The sequence below is a fragment of the Eufriesea mexicana genome, unplaced genomic scaffold, assembly GCF_001483705.2.
Source record: "Eufriesea mexicana isolate 0111107269 unplaced genomic scaffold, ASM148370v2 scaffold2928, whole genome shotgun sequence".
Taxonomy (NCBI): Eukaryota; Metazoa; Arthropoda; class Insecta; order Hymenoptera; family Apidae; genus Eufriesea; species Eufriesea mexicana.
Genome location: NW_016911035.1, coordinates 785,624 through 808,031, shown reverse-complemented (window position 1 = coordinate 808,031; position 22,408 = coordinate 785,624). Strand labels below are relative to the sequence as shown.

General features: G+C 48.8%; 3 protein-coding genes across 4 annotated transcripts; all 3 read left to right on the top strand.

The window, feature by feature from the left end:
• Positions 1–1,011: 1,011 nt before the first annotated feature.
• On the top strand, positions 1,012–4,531 carry Tbc1d15-17 (TBC1 domain family member 15/17). Of its 2 annotated transcripts, none has more exons than XM_017904590.1 (9): positions 1,012–1,349; positions 1,771–1,863; positions 1,936–2,437; positions 2,520–2,696; positions 2,765–2,859; positions 3,007–3,205; positions 3,292–3,509; positions 3,590–3,904; positions 3,970–4,531. In XM_017904590.1, exons 1-9 carry the CDS (start codon positions 1,323–1,325, stop codon positions 4,273–4,275), a joined length of 1,932 nt encoding a protein of 643 aa, XP_017760079.1. In that variant the 5' UTR covers positions 1,012–1,322; the 3' UTR covers positions 4,276–4,531. The 2 variants fall into 2 exon arrangements, with proteins under 2 accessions (XP_017760079.1, XP_017760081.1); XM_017904592.1 differs by lacking the exon at positions 1,012–1,349 and adding an exon at positions 1,464–1,487 and having other exon boundaries at positions 3,970–4,528.
• Positions 4,532–5,058: 527 nt separating this feature from the next.
• On the top strand, positions 5,059–6,226 carry LOC108550763 (uncharacterized). The gene is made up of 2 exons (XM_017904601.1): positions 5,059–5,424; positions 5,497–6,226. The coding sequence occupies exons 1-2, from the start codon at positions 5,201–5,203 to the stop codon at positions 5,993–5,995; spliced, it is 723 nt and encodes a 240-aa protein (XP_017760090.1). The 5' UTR covers positions 5,059–5,200; the 3' UTR covers positions 5,996–6,226.
• Positions 6,227–10,908: 4,682 nt separating this feature from the next.
• Positions 10,909–19,202, top strand: LOC108550742 (protein dachsous). Its single transcript, XM_017904576.1, has 4 exons — positions 10,909–10,921; positions 13,091–13,881; positions 13,957–14,850; positions 19,041–19,202. Exons 1-4 carry the CDS (start codon positions 10,909–10,911, stop codon positions 19,200–19,202), a joined length of 1,860 nt encoding a protein of 619 aa, XP_017760065.1.
• The last annotated feature ends 3,206 nt before the right edge of the window (positions 19,203–22,408 follow it).

The window sequence follows — 22,408 nt, the reverse complement described above, 5'->3', positions numbered from 1 at the left end:
ATATTGTATTGAAATTACTAAAAATTTCGACCGAAGGCGAAGCAAAATTAATTTAATTTACCTTTTTAACGTTATGCACGTATTAAAGCACGATAGGCAACAAAGTATAAACTATTTATAGTCACTGTGTTAAAAATATTATATACGTATATTCATACGTGTCATTTATGGATGAGTAACGAATAACTGTATTTTATTAATGCATGCCAGATCAGAATGACGTTTGCATCTCGCAATCACAGGACATGTGTAACAAAGGCTGTAACACAAAGGAGTTGATTACAATTTCAACCTTTTTGTAACGATAAATATCATAGAAATATTATTCTATGGTGTTCCAAAAAAGTATTACAAGGATGTAGATGTACAGTTTAGAAAATCCTATAGAAAAATTTGTAATATTAAACATGGTCAAAATAATTTCCTTTTTTTTTTTTTTTTTTTTTTTTTTTTTTTTTTTTTTTTTTTGGATAGAAAGTAACTTGTTTCGTGCTCCTTTTCATTAATGTTTTCTTACTTTGATTAACGTGCTTAGCACAAGGTAAAGGTAATGACTAATGTCATTAAGAAATTTAATCGATGAGTGTACAGAATAGGTGGTCTTTCTTTCAGTGATATTTCCTTCCAATGAAACGATTGACGTGGAAAAACTACGCAAGTATGTATTAAAGATGGCAATTTTACAGGTGTCTTCAAGGTAATCTGAAATTATTATCAAGAATGAATTCTTTCGTAAAAGCTATCCTATGATCATTTTTATTTTATAATCGGAAAATAAAATTTACTATTCTATGAAAGGTATGAACTAAATGTTATATAGATTCGAAATTTATTTTACTAATATAAATGTAATATTCGACTTGTTGCGGCTTCGTGTTGTTTGTACGAGGTATAACGCTGAAATGAATGAACAGCTGTAAGAGAGAAAGAGTTACGTTTATGCTAGAGGTCGCGATTAAACGCTTACTCATACGTAGTATGTTGCGATCTTTCAGCGTTCGTCATGTAAAGTTTATATTCAACGAGAGTAATTTACAACGAGTTATTTAAATTATTACGAAATGTTTTACAGTATTCGGTTATCGGAGATACATCAAAGTTAACGATGAAATATCTCTTTTGTTTATTGCGAGCAAAATAACGCTAGGGAGACACGGTTATCCTCGTAAACGGTGGTACCTCGCAGATACACGATTACATGAGTGAACAAAGACAATAAAATAGAGGAAGAAAGAAAGTGAAGTTATAGGACAGTAGAAGGAATGCGTCGAAATCAGCCATAATTCTCTCAGGCTGTTGATTTAAACAGAAATAGACATAAAATGTTTGAACCCACAGAACAGGGAAAGGTAAGAACCATTTATGAGTTAGTGGTGCCTGTGTTGATGATCCGATCCCGATTTTCGATGTTGTAAAATACAATTTGAACGTATGCTCTGTCAATTTCATAAGTGACGTAAACATTCAAGTCACATGCACTGGTTGTGGTACGTCAATAAGATTGAATTGAATCTTATGCGGATATATTATTCGTAAAATATCATTCGTTTCTATCCTTAGAACAATTATACAATGTTGTCATCTTTAATTTCGTTAAATTTTATTTGATTTGACAATGACATTATGAGTGAGGTTATGTGATTACTATGAAACCTACTTTAGTGTATTATTCGTTATTTCTTAATATAGGTTCTATAGATTGAAACGTATATTAAATAATTAGATTTATTTTATACACGTGTGTATGTTACATAATTCACTATTAATTAGGATCTGTGCATTCATACGGGAGTGGTATTACGAAATGCAAGTACAAGGGAAGATGAATTTCACAGTCTAGGCACGTTAAATATTGTTGAGTATGTAAGTATGCTTGGTTTAAATTATGATTTGCTATTCGTAACAATGCATAACACTTTTGTGGCATAATTACAGAGTTTTGGAAAATGCATAGAATGGAAACCTATAGAGGACTCTGTTGTGTTAGAAAATCAAGATCAAGATCCAGAATGGTCTCTGGTAGATACTCATGTCAGACATACCCGTTCTTCGTCAGAAGGTCCAGATTCCTTTGGGCGTACAAGGATTGTTAGAATTTTGTTCTCGGATTTAAATTCCTTTCGTGTAAATCATGGGGGGCAACAGCTTATATTTATGCAAAAGGATGGTACCACCTATGTTGCCTTCTTTCAGCTGTCTAATGCTGAAAGTTTTATAAATTCCTTGAGAGGATTTATTAAATTTGTAAAATCTCGAACAAATAAAAATTTGTACATCGTAGTGGATGAAGTTCAATCGGTTTTGAGTAAATCATTTGCCGAATTAGACATATTTCAAGAAAATACATCAGATTATGTATGGAAATTTGTAAAGAACTTACACAACCGTCCATATGAAACAACATTGGAAGCATTTAGTAAATTTGCAGATATTTTGTGTAAGTTTATAGGTAATTTTTGGAATCAAAATAATATGATGAAAGTAATTTCTACCACTTTAACAAAACCTTCAAATTACAGTATACAAGGATCCAGTTAAACGCCCAGTTAAAGAAGCAGTTGCAGATATATTAAACAATTCTTTCTCAATCGATGTTCCTCCTCCACAATTATCTGTGGGTTCTGGTGAGGACTACGAAGTGATCGGGGAACATGAATTGTGTATAGAATTACCTCCAAGACCAACTTGTTCAAGAGGTATGGTAAAACTAGCGTTGTAACAAATCATATTGTCGAAAGTATATAAATATACGTGATCACATTAGGTACTCCACTGTCGCAAGAACAGTGGAACAAATATAAGGACCGAGAGGGAAGAATTTTAAATCCTCAAGAAGTAAAAGAAGTTATTTTTCGTGGGGTTTGTACATATCATTTAGATGTATAAACTGTTTTTCACAAATGGGTATTTTGCGATATAAAAGAAAGCTATAGAATTTCATTTGGAGCATCATTGATTTATAGACAAGAATAATAAACATAATAAACAAATCATAAAACTTTTTAGGGTATTATACCATCTTTACGTTTCGAAGTATGGAAATTTCTATTGAACTACTATCCATGGAATTCTACTCATATCGAAAGATTAGAACTTAAAAAAAAGAAGACTGATGAATACTTTATGATGAAATTACAATGGAGGTCTATGACATCTGTACAAGAAAATAATTTCTCTGATTACCGGGATCGAAAGAGTTTAATAGGCAAGTAAAAGCTGTTTAAGCCCATTGATGCAAAAAGTAATGGTAAAAGTAACATTGATTGTAAAGTAAGGATATATAAATTTTAGAAAAGGACGTAAATAGAACGGATAGAACGCATCCATACTACTCGGGCGATAACAATCCACATTTAGCACAATTGTACGATATTCTAATGACTTATGTAATGTACAATTTTGATTTGGGATACGTTCAAGGTATGAGCGATCTTCTGAGTCCTATCTTATGCTTAGTGGAAAGCGAGGTTGATGCGTTTTGGTGCTTCGTTGGATTTATGGACAAAGTGGTATGTTTATATTACATACTTTGAGATATAGAAATTTATATAACATTTAAATTAATCATGCATTATCATCTACGAAACAGAGTACCAATTTCGAAATCGATCAAGCTGGAATGAAAGCCCAATTGTGCCAATTATATACTCTCTTGAATGCCACAGATCCACAATTAGCACATTACTTGAATAAACATGATTCAGGAAATATGTTTTTCTGTTTTCGTTGGCTCCTGGTTTTATTTAAAAGAGAGTTCAACACGATCGACATAATGAAGTTATGGGAAATATTGTGGACTGATTTACCATGCAAAAATTTCCATCTGCTTTTGTGCGTAGCCATTTTAGATACGGAAAGGAACGTGCTTATGGAAAATCGTTATGGGCTCACAGAAATATTAAAGGTATACACGAGATTATACAATCGAAGAATATTTATTTTTCAATTAACACATAGTGCATGTTGCAGCATATAAATGATCTTTCACATCATATCGAATTACCTTGGACATTATCTAAAGCAGAGGGTATTTATTATCAATTAATGTCCGTTGCGGATCGATTGCCCGACAATGTTCGTGTAATAATTGGGCTAGAGCCGTTAAATAAAACGTCATTGGTTAGTGATATAGAAAATGGTGAAGCTTCTGGTCATAATATTGAAGTTGATGAAGGTAGTGCTAATCGAAGAAGAAATAGTACAGATAGTGGGAATATTAAGTTCGGAAGTGACGAAGTATCGTTTGAACGTGGATTACATTTATCGTACATGTGAGAACAGAATCGATCGTTCATCATACTCTGAAGAACGTTGTGCACCAACGTGTTGTTCATCACAGTCAATTTTGTAAGATTTGTTACTTTTGTAGTCACAACATTTGTTTGTGCAGGAACAACATTCGTAATCACAGCCTTCAAAGTGAACGTATATACATAGTTTGTTGAAACTATAAAGCGATGCTGTTCTGTATCCCAACGAACTTTACCTTGCGCAAATGACTTTGTATTTTATTTATCAAATCATTTCGATCGAAATGTGATAGTAGGATTCACATTCTAATCATCAACTTCTGCTGTGTACATGTTAAACATTACCTCGAATTTACAAAGTTATAGCGAAAACTATTGTTAGTAGCGTTGAATTTTGAGATATTTATAAAATTCACTATTAAGTACTATTAAGTACGATTATCGATCGCGTGCATACTTAGTAAATAAGAGGTAGTTTCGTACAACTGCATGTTCTTTATCTTAATAATACTTTTGAAGCACATGAATGTGAAATGATGAACAGAAACGATTTACAGTGTATTTTGACTTTAACTGGTGTTAATGCTTATGTCATCTTCACTTAAGTTCAAATTTCTTGAATCTGTATAAAGTCTTACGACAGTACTGTATATTTCTAATAAAAGTCACCTGTTTAACCTTCGATATTCATAATTCCCTTGTAATTTCCAAAATTATGGGTAACTTTTGAAATTTAGAACGAGCTGCATAATTTTTAGTTTACTGTGTCCCTCAACGATAAGCTATTATGTATTGGTTGTAGCATAAACGAGGGATCTAATTTGCACTTGTTAGGTTATACGTTTGATGTCACGTTGGTCGTAATTTTCCAAGCATTTACATAAATTTATCAACGATGGTATCTTCATAATTGTCATTGGTTTTCTTCCTGGAAAAAGCGACTCTAAGATATGGACTTTGTTGCTATAAAGCGTGGAAGAAATCGGAAAAAAAGGAGTCATTTGAAAAAACGTCGTCGTGAACAAAAATTTGAGGTTAAGACTGCAAAACGTTGGGGATTTATTTCGGATCGTAGTAATATTTTTATTGCCAGAGAGAAATTAATTGCAAACAATACGATGCAAGCTAATTCTTTTTGGGAAAATTACACAGTTGCTCAAGAGTGGCAGAAAAGGTTAGTTGTTATACTTATACCGAGTGTCAAAGTTTCAAACGATATGGAATGTATTTAAGATAATAATTTTAGGCATAGCGTAACTTGGTGGAGAACTCGTTGCATAGCATTGGAACGTGAAAATCAAATATTAAGAGATACATTAAAGTCTCTGGTATGTCATGGTAGTCAACAGTGTTCTTTAAACGAACAAAAGAAAAAGGAATACGAGTCTAAGAACGTAGAAAATAATTTGGAAGAAACAACATCTAACGAAGAAATTGAAAATTTAGAATTTCATGTAAACGAAGAAATGATGAGCTTTTTAGAGCAAAGTATGAGACATAAATACGAATTGCAGAAATTAAAGGAATCTGAAATATGTATGAAAAAGGAGAAGGAGGATGAAGAATGTACGAATATACAAGGTGGAGCTGCATGGATACAGACAAGAAACACTAATGCAGAACTATTATACGGTGAAGCTAGTCCTACGATATTAGCAATGGAAACTGCTCTCCAAACTACAGTCGATAGACACAAAGATAAAGCAAAACCTCAGTATTGGCCAGTTATTCCTTTAAAATCATAAATTCTAAGATGATATATTATTTTTAGTTCAAATATATTTAAATATCTATTTTGTAACAATGAAATATGACATTTTTTTTTATATTATTTACACTTCTTAATGTATCACTTATCCAGGGATGTATTATCCTTTGTACACTTTACCGACGAGAGATGACGCTGTGTACCCCTTTCTGATCAGTGTGCGTGCGTGTGCGCTCGCGTGTGTATGTACGTGCATCCTGTCGTCTCTGCTGCCTTGTCTCTTTTTCTCTCTCTTCCTCCTGTTTCTCTCACTTGGTATCTCACTCGCACGTTAACTCTACGCGTGCAATTGAACTTTATAATGTTGTATAGTTGAAATTGTCTACGAAAAATGTTTTAAATACCATAATAAATCGTTATTTCGCAGGTTAGAAGACATTTTCGGTTTAAGGTGCAATTTGCGGCACGGTTTCAAAACTTGTGACTTCTTTCTTCATAAGCATACCGAATACATAGTCACACTTACGTGAAATAAGAATCTGTTACGGGGTAAGAGTATTTTCACGAACGTAAAACGGATCACGAAGCTGTGGTTAGCGATTTCACAATGTTTTACGGGGTTTGAAAATTAATCGAAACTTGTTTTCACTTTATTATCGTTGAAATTCATTTCGAAGGATTTATTTTGGAGCGAAGTGGCAGCTAAACGGACACATTGATGAGAACGGATGGTAAAAATGGTTATCGTCGCTGTGTATCGAAGATAGATTAGAAAAAGACATACGAAAGAGCTCGGTCAGTCTGTCAATACGTTATCTTACGGTCGATTCGCTGACACGGTCCATGGAATTCTGAAACCAGTTCGAAAGGTTCCAACATCCTATATTTCGGTCCAGAGAAAGCCCCTAATTATCGAGATAACGCGTGTCGCGGTATCGATACAGGTTACATATCGTATTCCTATTTTCTTCTACACTCCCACGGTGTTTTTTAACCATTCGTTAGCTTCTTCAATATCCATGGTACCCGTGGTTTACTCGACGTACGCAATTTAACGAGTCACCTTTTACTTTTCTCCGTTTTTTCATCGTACACGAAGCAGGGAGGAATCTACTCGAAATCTTTCCACGGAGATGAATTTTTTCAAAGAATCGAGTTATCGATCGACACGTGGACGTTTTCCTCGATTTGTAACAAACCGGTCGTTCCTACGCAAAGCGGACTCGGTACGCACAAGAGGCGTTTCATATCCACCAACAACTTTCGTTTAGATCTTTATCGATCAACTTTCACCGTGTAATCGCATATCGCTCTTTATTGCCCCAGTCTCGAGATCTTCTCACGACGATTTTCCGCGGCCACGATAACCTATGTTTCAGCTAATAAATATTTGTCTACATATCCGCCATGCGTATACGCCAACTAGAGGGATAACTCGCGGCGTCTGGACGGGAGGAATTTTCAGAAAACGTGTTCGCTCTTGTTCCGATGTGCGGCGCTGCGGCTTAATCGAAACTAACGGACCAGCATTTCTGATCGGGACTCGAAGTAAGGCGAATTACGGAATACGAGAAAGGAATAAGCGGCCAGGGTATTCGACGAGTTTCTTTCGAACGCCTGATTCTTTCGCTGGTTCGTTACCGCGTAGCGTAGCTAAGTGCATAAACGTACCCTTTTTTTTTTTTTCCCCCCCCCCCGTGTAATTTCGTACGTTCGTCTCTGATCGCGCTCCAGAATCGTTCCGTCGAGAGCATTTGCGAGCTCATTGGAACGTTTTAAGGCCCACCTTTCGTGTAACGCGTCAAGATAGCGGAGGAGGAGGAGGGAAGAAAGAAAGGTAGAAGGGGTTTACTTTTTATCGGGTCCGTGTCATTAGTGGCCGCAACGAGTACTATAAGTTCGTATCAAGGACTCTGAAGTCGAAGAGATCTTTGAGAGACGGGCAACGACGATGACGAAGATGCGGCGCGGTCGTGGATGAGTACGACGACGAGGACGAGGACGAGGACGAGGACGAGGACGAAGATACCGAAGTACCTACCACCGTTCGCCTTATTAGGCCTCATCCTCTCTCCCTCCGTCCTTTCTACCCCTCGCGGTCCCCTTCCTTCTGCTTTTAAAATCATGGCTGCACGTAACCGTCTACTGATTATATGGATTCGGCGATGATTTCTGATGATGCCCCCGACCCCCGAAATGGTAAAATAATACAGTGTCGTCTCCTAGCCTGGACCCTTTTGGGTCTCGTGGGCCGGTTCGTTAGCGGGGCCTTGGCGCGAGGCACCCTGTCATTATGCGGCTGGTCTCCATCACCCCCACCAGTTCCCAATTTTCAGTGCCCCTCTACTACGCCTCGACGAAATCTCTTACCTTGGTTTCTTTTCCCTTTGCTTCTTCGTCTTTCCAGTCATCCTTTTTTCCCACCCTATTATTCTACATTAGTAGCTATAGTTCGTTGCAGTTAACCGGGATAAGAAAGCTCGGGCCGAGGAGCAGTTCACGGACCGTGTACGTAGAAGGTGATGGTCGGCGTAGAGAGCAGCAGAGATGCACGTGCAGGAGACCGGAAATCGAGGATGGTCGTGCCACAAAATTGTCTATCGAGTTCTCTACTCGACGTTTCGAAATCACGTTTTTTACGAAATCCGAGCGCGAAACTCTAGAGCCGCTCACGACTACTGCGGACATTCGAAACTGGTAACTCGATCGGACTCGGTCCAGCTGGTACCATCGTTGCACCTTAGCTCGCAAGAAACATAGTTACTTCTCCTTTGTCTACTTTTGCCTCTCCTCCACCTTCTTCTTCTTCTTCTCCTTCTCCTTTTGCATCTCGCTGCCGAATTTTTTCGATTCTTTTTCCGTTTTCCCCTCGACCCTTTGGTTTCGAGGAAGGAGAGAGATCGCGGAGGGAAAGAATAGGGACGGTCGCGATTGGTAAATGGAAGAAAGGGAAATGCGGAGAGAAGTAGCCGGAAGCGGAGGGCGTGGAAGAGTGGCCGGAGAAAAGTTTTCGCGGTGTTTGGCGTTTCGACTGGCGTGTCCTTGGAAGCAAACCGGGGTGTAGGTGCCCCCCTCGCGACCGGCAATCATTTCGCTTAATGACGAGAGCTTTGTCGGTCCTTTCCTCTCCCCGGCCTCGGATTATCGCGGCGTGCCCTTTTCTCGTATCCGCAGACCACTTTGCTTCTTTCCACTTCCTCCCTATCTCCTTCTTCTTTCTCCCTTTATTTCCGAACTCTGTAATTTTCTCCTAACGGCCATGCCACCGTGCCACCATACCGCGTCGAAATTGGTGTACACCGGAAAGATTTCGTAGAAATCCCTGACGTTCTTTAATGGCAAGGCGTCCGAACGGTGACAATGGCACTTCTGTTGCACAGTTTCTCCTTCTTCATCTTCCTCGAAACCAGAGGAAGAAAGAGTATCGATGCAACGGCCGAGGGATAGTAGAGGAAGAGGAGGAAGAAGAAGGAAGAATCGCGGAGTCGAGGAGAATTAGGAGGAGGACAATCACGGCGAGAAAATAAGAAGACGGAGAAAAAGTGTCGACTATAAAGAAGTCGGGGTAATAAGAGTAAGAAGAAGACGACAACGCTGAGAAAGAACGAGAAGGAGCAGGGGACAGGGTGAGGGTTGGAAAGAGAGGAAGAGATTGTCGTCGATAGGATGGTTTCGGGCGAGCTTGTGCTGGAATGAAGGCAAAGTCGTGCTTTCGTACGTACGTAGGTAGTCGTACTAGAGGGAGCAAAATGGATGGCTGGGCGATATTCCGCGACGAAGGAATCGGGGAATTCGTGGTTGCCGAGCAGGCAAGAGCGCGTTACGCGTTCGCGGCAGGATCTCTTTCCTGCATGCAGCACCTGCGAAAGATCGCGGGCCGTGTGGCCGATGGTTGAGCAAACAATACGGACGATGATGCACCATCTCGAGCGCATTGTCCGTAGCGAGAGTAGTAGTAGGCGGCGGATTTATCTGCCTACTCGTAGAGTCAGGTAGAGGAGCCAAGGGTCCTCGACCCTCGAGACGCGTCGCGCGAGCCGACGGAACCGATGGATCTTCCTTTCGTTTCAGCTGGATTTCGCACGGTGACGTTTCGGCACGGTTGACATTTCCGTTGATCGCGTACGAATGACGCCGGTTGTGCCAGCAACCGCTGCAGTTTCCGGCCAATTCGACGCCACCTCCTATCGTCGGGATGGCAGTCCTCGCGTTGGACGCGCGAGATATCGAAGCCGCGAGTGAGCAGCCGCGTACTAATCCGAATTCTTGGCGCATATGAAATTCCAGCGCGTGCCGGTACGAGGCAGTCGGTTAATTTGTTCGTTTTTCGGGGTGGGTGCCGGGGTCAAGCTTCTAGATTCCTGGTCGCACCGGTAGCAGCGACGCGAGTGATCGGTGATGCACGGAATTATTAACGCGAGAATTTATCAGCGGCGTCGTGGCCGCGTGGCGAGAGCAAACCATCCGATGATCTATACGGCGAAACGAAGCGAAATATATTATCGAAGCACGCGATTATCCCGGAAAGCAGAGTTCGAAACAGCGCGTCGTGGTCGCGATCGTCGCGAGATATCTCATGCATCATGCAACCAACATCGATCTCCTGCCCTCCCAGGGGACGTGTTAACAGATCGTCAAAATTAATGCGCCGCTTCCCGTTAAGATGCAAATTTCTTGTCCTTTAACGTCCGCTACCCGCGCCGCGTAATTCGGCGTGACGTAATCGCGTTTTCGCGAGACGGCAGGCCCGATTTCCGCGCGGCGTACGAATTGCCGCGGCGCGGGATGTTGCATCGGGTGCGTGGTTCGCTCGAATTTCCAGGATTTCGGTGGAAAAAAGCAAAGTTGGTACCGGGCATGCAAACTATCCGGAATCTCTCTCGTCACGTCACGAAATTCCAGGACCTTTGGCACACAGGCGTAGAAGAGGCTCGTAGGGCCGAGCGCGGAATGAGCGCCGATGGTAAGTCAGTTGTTCGCATACCGGGCTCTCAGGTAGGTTGGAAGGCGGTGAACGAGCTAAAGGGGGAAAGAAACGTTAAATCGACGAGGCGAGAGGAAGAGGAAGAAATACCGGCAGAGCGGAATAGGAGGGAGAAGGAAGGTGAGCAAGAGAGAGAGGGAGCTGGCAAGCAGGCAGGCAAGTAAGCGGACAGGCAGGCAGGCAGGCAAGGAAGCAGGCAGGCAGGCAGGCAGGCAGGCTAGGCCCCGGCATATCGGGGCCCGCTGTACTACCGCTCCCCTCTCCAAGATGGCCGCCGTTCGGGTCCAGCCGGGTCCCCCTGACCGAGCCAGCCGAGTCCAGCGAGTCAGGGGAAGGGTAGGCCTTGCAGGTGCCGCCATGTCAGTGCATGCCTAACCTCGAAGCCGCGCGGAACGGACGCTGGGCCCAAGAACGCAACACCTCGTGCCGCGTTTGCTTCTCGCCGCTGCTGCACTTTCGTTCGGCCTGAGAACGTTCACGAGCCACGCTCGAGCATCCGCGAAAACTCGCCGCGAGTCCGTGCCTTTCGTTCGATCGATCGCGTGTGCGTGCGATCTCGGATCGAACGTATAAACAGCGAACAGCGAGTGCAGAGAGAAAGAGAGGGAGAGAGGGGTGTATCGGAGCGAAAGGAGACTACGACGACGAGAGAGGATCGGAGTAAACGTGCTACGATACGCGACGGGAAGGTCGTGTCGAGCGTATGTTGCGGTTCGTCGACGAGATCGGGCAAGTCGGACGTTCCAGCGCGTCGCGTAATCTTCTACGTTTCTCGTTTCGCGTCGCGTCGCGTTCGTGATTCCGTGCTTCTTCGTCTACGTCTATATAAATTTATATATATATATATATACACACACGCACGCGCGCACACACACGCGTGTATATATACATATACGGATACACAGGCAGTGAGTGGCGTGTGACAGTTTGGAGAGGACAGATAGTTGCGCGGTGGTGTTTCGTCGCGAGCTTGATAACCGCGGTAGAAATTCGGAAGAGGAAGAAGAGGAATCGCGGAACACTTCCGCGATCGAGGGGAAGATCGAATTCTCGAGAGAGAGAGAGAGAGAGAGAGAGAGAGAGCCGAGGAAGTTGGCAACGGTAGGCGAGAGAGTGGAGGAAGATGAGGAGAGGAAGGATGGAGAGGAAGGTGTGACGATACACGGAGATATCGAACCGCGAGGCAAAGCACCGCGTGTGTGCGTAAAGAGTAAATTTTTGGGTGCGGACCCGACGGAAGCCGAGAGAAAGAGAGAGCGAGAGAGTGCGAGAGATAGAGAGCGAGAGAGATGAAGGGCGTTCCAGACGCGAAACGATCGCGCCGGGTTCGCGACCGGTCGTGTTGATCGTCGAGTTATCGGACGTGGATCTAACGCGAGGAATGTACGATATCTCGAGGCGAAGATATTCCAGCAAAGGTGAGGACAGCGCGGATACCACGGCTCGCTAGAGAAAGATAGAGGAGGACCGATAGCGAGGACGAGGAGGCACGTACGCGGTGCTAGGACGAAAGGAGGAAGGACGTAGGAGAAAAGAAGGAGACGGAAGAGAGATCGGTGAGTGAGAAGAGGACGGAGAAAGAAGGTGGAACGGGGTCGGATAAGTCGGTATCCACCGAGGAAAATTCCATCGAGTATCGCGTGTTTTCGAGAACGGCGTGTTTATAATCTGGCGCAGTCACCTTCGAGAGGTTGCCCCGACGAAACGATCGACAGGTCGTATAACACGCGGAGAGAGGTACGTAAAGCGCGAACGCAGCGCGCAGTCGAACGAAATTCCAGAGTAGTGGCGAGTGTTTACGAGAGGAACGGTCTCAGGGGAAAACGTGATTGTGCTTGGTTGGTGCTGGTGCTGCTAGTGGGTGATTAATGTGCCGGTTGATCGCGTAGTAACCGCGCTTTCTTCCGCCCGATTTTTTACTTCCAACACTGTCCAAGGCAGGGTACGCGAAAGAGCTAGACAGAAAGAGAGATAGAAGGGGGGGAAAGAGAGAGAGAGAGAGAGAGAGAGAGAGAGAGAGAAAGAGAGAGAGAGGGAGAGAGAGAAAGCGTGGATATCGGTGACCGCATGAAGAATATTTGGAGGCATCGATCGGTGCCGCGTGCTCTAACGATCGATCGTACAGGAATGGAAAGATCGAGATAATAGCGAAAGACGGCGGAGGTGGAGGTGGTGGAGGCGGTGAGGGCGGCGGTGGCGGCGGTTGTGGAGGCCCCAGGATGCGGCACCTGCTACTGTTCCTCGTCCTGGGAGCGACTCTCGCCCCGGGCACGCGGTCCGAGCGCGTAAGATACTTGGAGGTCTCGGAGAACGCTCGACCGGGGACCAGGGTGGGTTTCATCGACGCCGATAGTCCGCCGTACTTGATCGTATCGGTTTCCGGGTCAGCGGTCGATTCGGACTTGATAGTGGATCACGCGACAGGCGAGATAAGGACAAAAGTGCCGTTGGATCGGGAAACCAGACCGTCCTACAGCTTGGTCGCTCTGCCGCAGAACATTCAAGTGGTGGTGAAGGTTCTCGACGAGAACGACAACGCGCCGACCTTTCCCGTCGACCACGTGGACGTCGAGTTCCCGGAAAATTCGCCGCGCGACGCGAAACGCGCGCTGCCACCCGCCAAGGACCCGGATCTCGGCCAGTACTCGACGCAACGATACGAGATCGTGTCCGGCAACCACGGAGACGCGTTCAGGTTGTCCCAGCATCGTGGCCGCGACGGCGTGCTCTACCTGGATCTACAGAATTCCGGTTCCCTGGATCGCGAGGCTCGATCGCGTTATCACTTGGCGATAGAGGCGTTGGACGGAGGCGCGCCACCGCTTCGTTCGAGACTGCACGTGAACGTGACCGTGCAGGATGTCAACGACAACCCGCCGATTTTCAATCAGACGAGGTACGCGGCCAGCGTGCCGGAGAACGCGACCGTCGGAACGCCGGTGCTCGCGGTGAACGCGACGGACAGTGACGCCGGCGACAACGGCCGTATAGAGTATTCCATCAATCGACGACAGTCCGACCGGGAGGAGATGTTTCGCATCGATCCGGAGACCGGTATGGTGTACGTGAACAAGGCGTTGGACTTTGAATCGAAGGAAAGGCACGAGCTGGTGATCGTTGCGAGGGACCGTGGCGCTCAGCCTCTCGAGGCGAGCGCGTTTCTATCGGTCCGCGTGACCGACGTGAACGACAATCAACCCGCGATCACCGTCATCTTCCTGTCGGACGACGCGACGCCCAAGATCAGCGAGAGCGCGCAGCCGGGCGAGTTCGTCGCCAGGATATCGGTCAGCGATCCGGACTCCAGGACCGAGTATTCCAACGCTACCGTCACGTTGACCGGCGGCGAGGGACACTTTGGCCTGGCCACCAGGGACAACATCATATACCTGGTCGTGGTGGAGCGACCGCTCGATCGCGAGGAGAAACCCGTCTACGATCTATCGGTCGAGGCCACCGACGCCGGTACCCCTCCGTTGCGAGCCGTTCGAACCTTTCGGTTACTCGTCACCGACGTCAACGACAACGCGCCGAAATTCGCGCGTGACAGATACGAGGCTCACTTGCTGGAGGACTCGGAATCGGGTACACCGGTGTTGAAGGTGACCGCGACGGATCTCGACGAAGGTGCCAATTCCGCCATCAAATACTCTCTGCTCAATTCCACGTGGTTCGTCATCGACGAAGCCTCTGGTCTCATTTCCACGCGAACTCACGTGGACTGCGAGGCTGATCCCGCGCCGGTGCTCGTAGTGATCGCGACCGATTCGGGTCGTCCGCCGTTGAGTAGCAACGCGACAGTGCGCGTCACCGTGCACGACCTCAACGACAACGAGCCGATCTTCGAGAAGCCGCTGTACAACGCCACCGTACCGGAGGATATGCCCGTGGGACGCTGCTTTCTCAAGGTAAGAAAACACATTCGTTTCCACCGATACGACGTTTGCACGCCGCGTCGCGACTCCTCGCGTAATACGCGACAACCTTCGCTACGCGTTCACTCTGCCAAACGTTCGTCGATCTCAGATCCTTGGATCCTCGCGAGAGATTACGACGCGAATTAATAGCGCGAGCGCCGTTCCACGCGCCTCGCAATAGCCGCCAGCCGGCTAGAACGTTTCGCTTTTAGCCGTGCGAGGAACGGTGCCGCGTGGATGTTGCAAAAGGTTGGCAGTGCAGACGTTGGCGAGCGAGCGAGCCGAAAGGGCAGCGGCGCCCGGGACCGGTCGCGCCGCGAGCCACGTATCCGCGTTACGCTGGGAAACTCGTAATTGGTACCGCAGCGGTACACGCCGCGTTCGAAAGGTTTTCTCCTCGGTTTCACCGGCAATTAGCGCGGGAAGCGCGCGTATCCCGAGAAAATATCGGCCTTTCCCTGCCGATAGCGTACACGATCGACGATCGAGACTCGATCCGCGTTCCCGCGGACGCGATCGAAGTGGTTCGCGATTCCGACGATGTCTGCCGATACGGCGACGAAATAAATTCGCGCGAGCGCATTCGCATGCGACGCGCGTATCGTCGTTCGTTCGCCACTGTGCGACCCGTTCGGAGAATCCGCGTCCGCGAGCTGGGACGCGTACGGATACACGGGCGTACGAGAAACGGGACGGGAGAAGAAGAGGATCGTTGGCCGGAGGTGGAATATCGAGGCGGTGCAGGAGAGTGGCGTGGAAGCCGAAAAGCGCGTTAACAGCGCCCGGCTAGAGGTAGCGCGAATGGTAGCGGCGAACGGTCGGAGAACACGCGTGCCAGGAACGCGTTCCACTCGCGCGGGGAAACCTGTTGCGAGAGGTTTTCTTTGTGGCAGCGGCGAGATGCTCTTCCCCGAAGCGGTGTTAGAGCGAGAACAAGTTGCTCTCGACACCGAGGTTGCGTTACGAGCCGTTCGCGATCGGTATACCCGTATGGCGTGTATTTGCCGATCCCCGTGTCTGGCGTAACGCGTGTGCGCGCGCGGACCAAACGGACCAGGCGGATTATCCGTCCTAGATCCTGGGCGGCCTGCTGGCCAAGCGATTCGGGAAACCGGGTGGTGTGTCCGCGAGGCGCGAACGCGTCGCGCGTTTCTGAAATTTGAGACGCGCCGATGTGGCCACGGGAAAGGGATTAACTGCCTTATCTGCTGACCCCTTTTAAGGACGATCGTCTTACGCTCCGCGTAATCGTCGAAAGTAACACTATACTTATGCGCTCGTTCGGTCCGAGATAACGAAGTCGTTACGCGTTCTTGCGGCTTGTCCGCGCAACCAGCGGTAACTCGTTTCTTCCGCTTGGGCGAAATTTCTCCCCATTCGCACCTACTTACCCGATGGTCGCGCGTCCTTCGATTCCTTCGCGAGTAGCGACCCCGTGGATCTCGGGTGGGGCGCGTGGATCCGAGGGACGCGAGCGCGGTCGTGGAAAAGAGGGTGAGCGAGGAGAGACTCGGAAGGGTTTGCACGGAGACGGGAGAAAAAGAGGAGAGAAACGTTGCGTCGACCTCCTCCCTGGCACACACACACACACACACACACACACACACACACACACACCAGCGACCGTCCATCTGGCCGAGCGAAACGCGTGCCTTCTTTTTTCTCCGATTGGATTGTCATCCGCATTCAAGGGAGAAGCGGTGAATGCTCGCGCCGGTGCACACCGAATGCCGAATGCCGATGGAAATTGAGAGGAATAAACGAGTACATTTTTCAATCGGGTGGTAGGCCGTACACGGACGTATCCGGTAGGCGGCCGGATACGCGTGCGCGCACCGCGACCCGATCTTAATGACTGCCCCGAACTTTCGTACGATATATATTTTATTGGCGTTTCGTTGCCTAGTTCAATGATGATTTATAATTGTTGGCCGCTCGACTGTAATTATTATAATTACAGATTTTTCGTCGGCCTCTCCCACCCGTCGTCTCTCGAACCCGAACCGGCCGCTTCTTTTCGCTCCATCCCCTTTCGTACCGGCTCCACCCCTTTGATTCTTCGCCTTCTTTTCTCCTTTTCGCTCCTTCTCCCAACCTCGCGTGTCTCTCCTCTCCTCTCCTCTCCATCCCGTTCCTCTTGTTTCTCTGCCACGTCCCTCCGCCGCCGCAGCGTTCGAACGAACGGCGAGGGGAGACCAGATATATACGTTCCCGCTGTACCACGAAAACGGGTTTCGAAAGTACCACCGATGACGCGAGTCGAATCCTCCTCTCTCGCGTTTCCCACAGGATTCACCCCTTCGACATTCGCGTTAACCATCGCGGCGCGATTCGTGCCGGCGAATCGCGCGCCGTTCGTCCAGCTGAAAAACGCCGAACGGCGGATGAGACGGCGGCGGTGGTCGATCGAATTTAGGTGCCTGGGTTCTCGCCACCTTCCCCTTTCGCGTTTCTAGCCTCTAGTGTACTCGTGCTAGGCAAGTACGTACGGACGAAACGAGCGTGCGCGTTCGTGCGCGAAACTATTCCTATCCATCGACCGAGTATCCGTCTCTCTGTGCTACGTGGAGGGTCACGGGTTCTCCGATTCATCTTCGCGCAAGCCCTCCATTATCCGTCCTAACCGGTAACCGGAGGATCATTAAACCGCGAGAAGCCTTTTGTCCGACTTCGCGTTCGACCTCTTCCTCCCAAGGACGCAGGAAAATACTCCGGAGAGGAGGAAAAGCGAGCGGCGCGGGATAGGTGCAAAGACGAAGGAGTCGCGAGTGCCACGCGACGACGTCGAAAGGGGAGTTGGGATAACGCGACGGAGGGATTCGCGAGGGATTCGCGAGGGATTCGCGAATCGCAAACTCGGATCGGACGGATCGCGTTTCTAGAGAGATAGAAGATGCGCGCGCGACGGTGCATCGGTCGGCCGGTACACATCGTGTATCGCGGTACAAAGTGATGACCGTAATGACTCTAACCACCGTCTGACATCTGGCATTAGGCACTCGAGCTTTCGAGTGGCAACGCCCGCAGCAATTGTTGCCGTTTACGACTGCCGTGCACGCTCTCCTTCCCTCTCTCTCTCCTACTCTCTTTTCTCTCCCGTTCGCTCTCGTCTCCTCCGTCTCCTTCTCTACTCTTCTCTTCTCTTCTCTTCTCTTCTCTCGCCGGACTGTTTCGCGCTCCTCGAGTCCGCGTCCGCGCCCGCGCTCTCGACCGTCCCTTCGCTCTTCTCGCTCCTGCTTCGCCTCTCTGTCCGACCGTCGCGATCCTTCTTCTTGTTTCTCTGCCCGCTGCTCGCTCGTCCGCTCTCGATCCTACGCGCTATAGACCGCATTCCCGAGTGCAACGACGAGGCAGAGATATATGTATATGCATTCGCGTGCACCGGTCGCTGCAGCCACCGCGCGCGGCTGCTCTCGCATCGCGCTACATTGCGATCGCGCGCGGTTCTATACCTCCGCGAGCTCCTACTTCGCTACGAACACCGCGCCACCACCGACCTTCTTGTTTTCCCCTTTTATTCTCCGTTCTAGAATCCTAACCAGTCATAAGCGTCTCGCTCTTTTTCTCCCGATCCTCCTTTTAATTGCACCTACCTCCGTGCGACGCCGTGCAACCGAGCACGCGAACCACCTCGCCTCTTCTGCACCATGCAAATCCGGTATCGCGCCGAGTCGCGGTTAACGGATACACGCGATACCTTGCTCCTTCTCCTCCCTCCTTCCCGCCTCCTCCCTTCGCCCTTCCCTCGGCTAGCTCGCTTTCCATTTTTCTCCCATCTCGCGACTCGCGAAATTGCGTAACCGACGCGTAACAGCGCGCTATGCGCCGTTCTTTATCTTCGTTTCTGGAATAATACTCGGCTCGCGATCGCCTCTCGGCTCAGCTCGCCTCATCCCGCGACGGTTCGTAAGAAATTTTCAACAAACCTCGTCAATTTCCCGTCGAATCGCCGTCATCCTCGGGGGGGAGGGAGGGATCGAGGATCGAGCGAAGAGGAACGGAAATCGTGGGTTAATCGCGCGATAACGGGAAACGAGATCGCCGGGATCATCGTACGGGGGAATCGTACGGGGAATCGTAGTTATTTCCACGTAGCTGCGAACGTGAACGGCAGAAACGAGCATCGGTTATCAAGTTTCTCGTGTGTCCCTGGATTACTCGACGTTCTCTTGCTCCGTTAGTGGGTGGTGAGCTACGAGACGATCGCGCGGCCGTTCGTCCTCGCGATTTCCGTCAAGCCTGCAGATCTTTGCGGCAGCTACCTCACGGTGTTTCGCGGCTTAACAAGAACGACCGTGAAGAGGAAGTCGCATACCGATGAATACGACGACGACGACGACTGACCCGCATCGCGAGTACGCGTACGCTTCCGCGTACGCTCGTCGCCTCTTCTCCGGATTCGTCGCGAGCAAATCGTCTCGCCAACCGAACGATTCCCCTACGATAATTAATTATCCTGCGCCAGCTTTCTCGCCAAAGTCTCCGTACGCGAGCCGACCGGCGTACGTACTCGGCGATAACGCGCCGCGATACGCGCGCAACGTTTACCGGGTCGAGGAATTAGTAGGACGCTATCGCGTGGCGTTTCGCAGTCGCGAGAAACGTTGCTTTCTCCGACGATGACTGGTTTTTCCCTCGGAACTATCCTGCTCGAAGGAGGAGGTGCACGCGTCGATTCGTGGCGCATAACTGCACACGCAGCTTTTGATTGTCGATTCAGAGAGCGATATCGGCGACGACGATTCTGTACCTTGGATTTCGTGCTGCATGCCAAAGCGACTACAGCCCTGCTGGGCGTAGAAGCAGCGACTGATTGAACTTTACTCGGGGATCGTTATCGAAATTCTTTGCCGAGCTTCTAAAAACATTTCCACCCGACTTGCTCTCGTACGTGTATTTTCCCCTCTCGCTCTCTGTCTCTCGCTTTCTAGCGAGGAGATATCTCGCGAAAGGAAAAGAAACGGAGCGAACACCGTGTCCGTGGATGGAACACACGCGGAAACGTAGAATCACGATTTATACAGTGGCTGGTGGGAACGCGAATGCGTGAGACGTTTCGATTCGACGGCCGGCCGAAACGCGGGGGTCGTTGGCCGGATTTTCACGAATCCTCGCGGTTCGTTGAAACGAGAAATCCGATCGATCGATGGATCGATCGATCGGCCGGTCGCTCGGCCTCGATCGAAAAGCCGTAGGCTGTCGGTCACGTTTCTTCCACGGTTAACGAAACGATGGAGGAACGAACGGGACGAAAGGGAAGCTGAGCATAAGTGCGTATATACTTATAGGTGTATGCATCGAGGCGTCGGGAGAGAAAGCGAACGCTCGGTAGGTAGATCGGTGCCAGCTATAAGCCAGCCAACCAATCGTGATAACGGGGCAAGGGGGGCAACGGGGGCCAGCAGGGACTGCGTGCGAGCCGCACTTTCCAATGCACTTGGTGCGACCGTTGCACCGGGAAAGTGCATACGCGCTCGGCTCACCGTTCAACGACTGAGATCTAGAGAGAGAGAGGAAGAGAAAACAGGAGGGAAGAGAGAGAGAGAGAGAGTACGTTGTTTCTGCGAGCTCGAACGCTAGCGCGATTCCAAAAGTGTGCGTGACTCGCGTTCTCTTCGCGAGATGACAGTTTACTCTCTCGCTCTCCCCCTCTCTCTCTCTCTCTATAGGAACGTCGATTTGCAGGGAAAACCGCAAAATCGATCGGATCCTGATTCAGCCGCGTTTCGCACCTGTCGTCGAATTTTCATCGATCGACGAGACGATCGACTGGGGATCGCGTTGGTAGATTGGAGCGACGAGTTACTCGCGGCGTTACTTGGAAACGGGTTTGGCTGAAATCGATGGTTGGTTTTTTCCTCGATTCGAGGGAAAGTCGTTCGAGTTGCGCTCGGCGTTTGCGCTTGCGATTCGGAGACGCGGATGGTGGCGGCGCGCGGAACGGCGAAACATTAGCGAGTGGAGCCGCTAGATAAGCGGTCGGTTGGCGGCTCTTCCGTGTTTGAAAAGGCTTGAGAAAATCGTAAGGAAGGCGCGCGAGCGTAGATTGCCGGCGAAGGAGGCAGTCGGTGAGATGGGCCGAGTGACGACCTCGATTGACCCGTCGATCCGTCACGGCTCTCCTCCTGAACGGGAGAGTGGCTCGCACAATTAGCCGGGTAAGGTGCAAGATCGAAGGATCGTGCGTCACGTGGAAGCTAATGTCGGGCTAATGCAGCGGCAACTACGCGTTCGATAGGTCGTTGGTTGGTCGGTGGTTGATTCGTTGGTTCGTTTGCTCGTTCGGTGGTGTTCGCCTCTCGCAGCGCGTAGCTGCGTGAAATAATACGCGCGAGACACGCGTGTTTCGCTAATGGATTCTCCTGGCCTCAGGCCGATTCGTTTTCGTCGCGTCATCCCTACGCGGAATTTGATTAATTACGACCGCACGACCGGCCTGGTAATTACTTTCCGATAGGATCCGCGCCTCTCTTCTCACTCTCCACCAATCATCTCTCCTTCCTTGCCTCCTTCTTCCCCGACTTTTTTAATCATCTCTTCCCTTCCACGGAAATTCGTCGTTACGCCGTTCGATCGATGCGATCGACGATAAGTCGACTTATCGGTTCTCCGACCACGCGCCCGATGCTGTTGCATGCCGACGCGGAAAGGGTGTTGGCGTATGTGCGCGTGAGCAGAGGAAGAGGAGAGGACGCCGAAACCCTGGGAAATTTTCTGGCTACCTCCCGGTACACGAGCTTATCCGTTATTTCCAACGGACGCCATTCTCCTCCATTTCGACGCTCGGTTTATTTCGTTAGCTGTTACTCGTTTAAGCAGCGGTTGACGGGTTAATCGTTCATTAATTCGTATTCGTGTCCGGCACGAATGCACGCTCGGTTACGTGGAAACGGGTCGTGATATCGGTCCGTCGGCTACCGGGGGCGAATTGGCATAAAACTTTTTATCCTCTCCAAAACTCGAGGCAAATTCGCCGCGTTATTGGCCTCCGCGTAATGGGCCACGAATTCGCTGTCCCGCCGAATAATTATTACGGCTTCACGGCACGGCTAGATTTCCTGAAATCGTTCCGATATATTACCCGGTCGATTCGCTGTTACCCCGTGATATATGATCGATTCGCGAACCTTTCCCCTCGCCGGAAATATCTCCCGGTTGGCGTTTACGACGCGCCGCGACTCGCGTTCTTCCTCGCTCGGCTATCTCGCGATAATTCCACGCGCCGGCTCTTTCGTTTACCTTCCCGTTTCCCTCCCCGTTTCCCTTCCTCCTTTACTTTCTTAGCCTTTTCACCCGATCGACGGGACGAGTTCGCCCTATTCCTCGCCGCTAGCCCCTGCCGCACGAGCACCGTGTAGCCAGGATTCGTTCTCACAGTCGCGACTAGTCGGACACCGTATGCGACACGCCACGCGGTTGCTATTCCTCGTGATTATTCGATAAAGCAGCGGGGAGCTAACCACCCGGTACAGGTATTAACGGATTTTGTGGATCACGCGCGCGCGCGGTAGACGAGCTCGCGAAGCTTTCCGAGCCGGTGAAAAGGGTA

Excerpts from the sequence above, each read along its gene's own strand:
- Tbc1d15-17 (XM_017904590.1), top strand. The coding sequence starts at position 1,323 with ATGTTTGAACCCACAGAACAGGGAAAG. Across the intron at positions 2,697-2,764 it reads AAGACCAACTTGTTCAAGAG|GTACTCCACTGTCGCAAGAA; the intron begins GTATGGTAAAAC and ends TGATCACATTAG. Across the intron at positions 3,905-3,969 it reads GGCTCACAGAAATATTAAAG|CATATAAATGATCTTTCACA; the intron begins GTATACACGAGA and ends TGCATGTTGCAG.
- LOC108550763 (XM_017904601.1), top strand. The coding sequence starts at position 5,201 with ATGGACTTTGTTGCTATAAAGCGTGGAAGAAATCGGAAAAAAAGGAGT. Across the intron at positions 5,425-5,496 it reads GCTCAAGAGTGGCAGAAAAG|GCATAGCGTAACTTGGTGGA; the intron begins GTTAGTTGTTAT and ends TAATAATTTTAG.
- LOC108550742 (XM_017904576.1), top strand. Across the intron at positions 13,882-13,956 it reads ACGCGACCGTCGGAACGCCG|TCCGACCGGGAGGAGATGTT; the intron begins GTGCTCGCGGTG and ends AATCGACGACAG. Across the intron at positions 14,851-19,040 it reads TGGGACGCTGCTTTCTCAAG|TGGGTGGTGAGCTACGAGAC; the intron begins GTAAGAAAACAC and ends TTGCTCCGTTAG.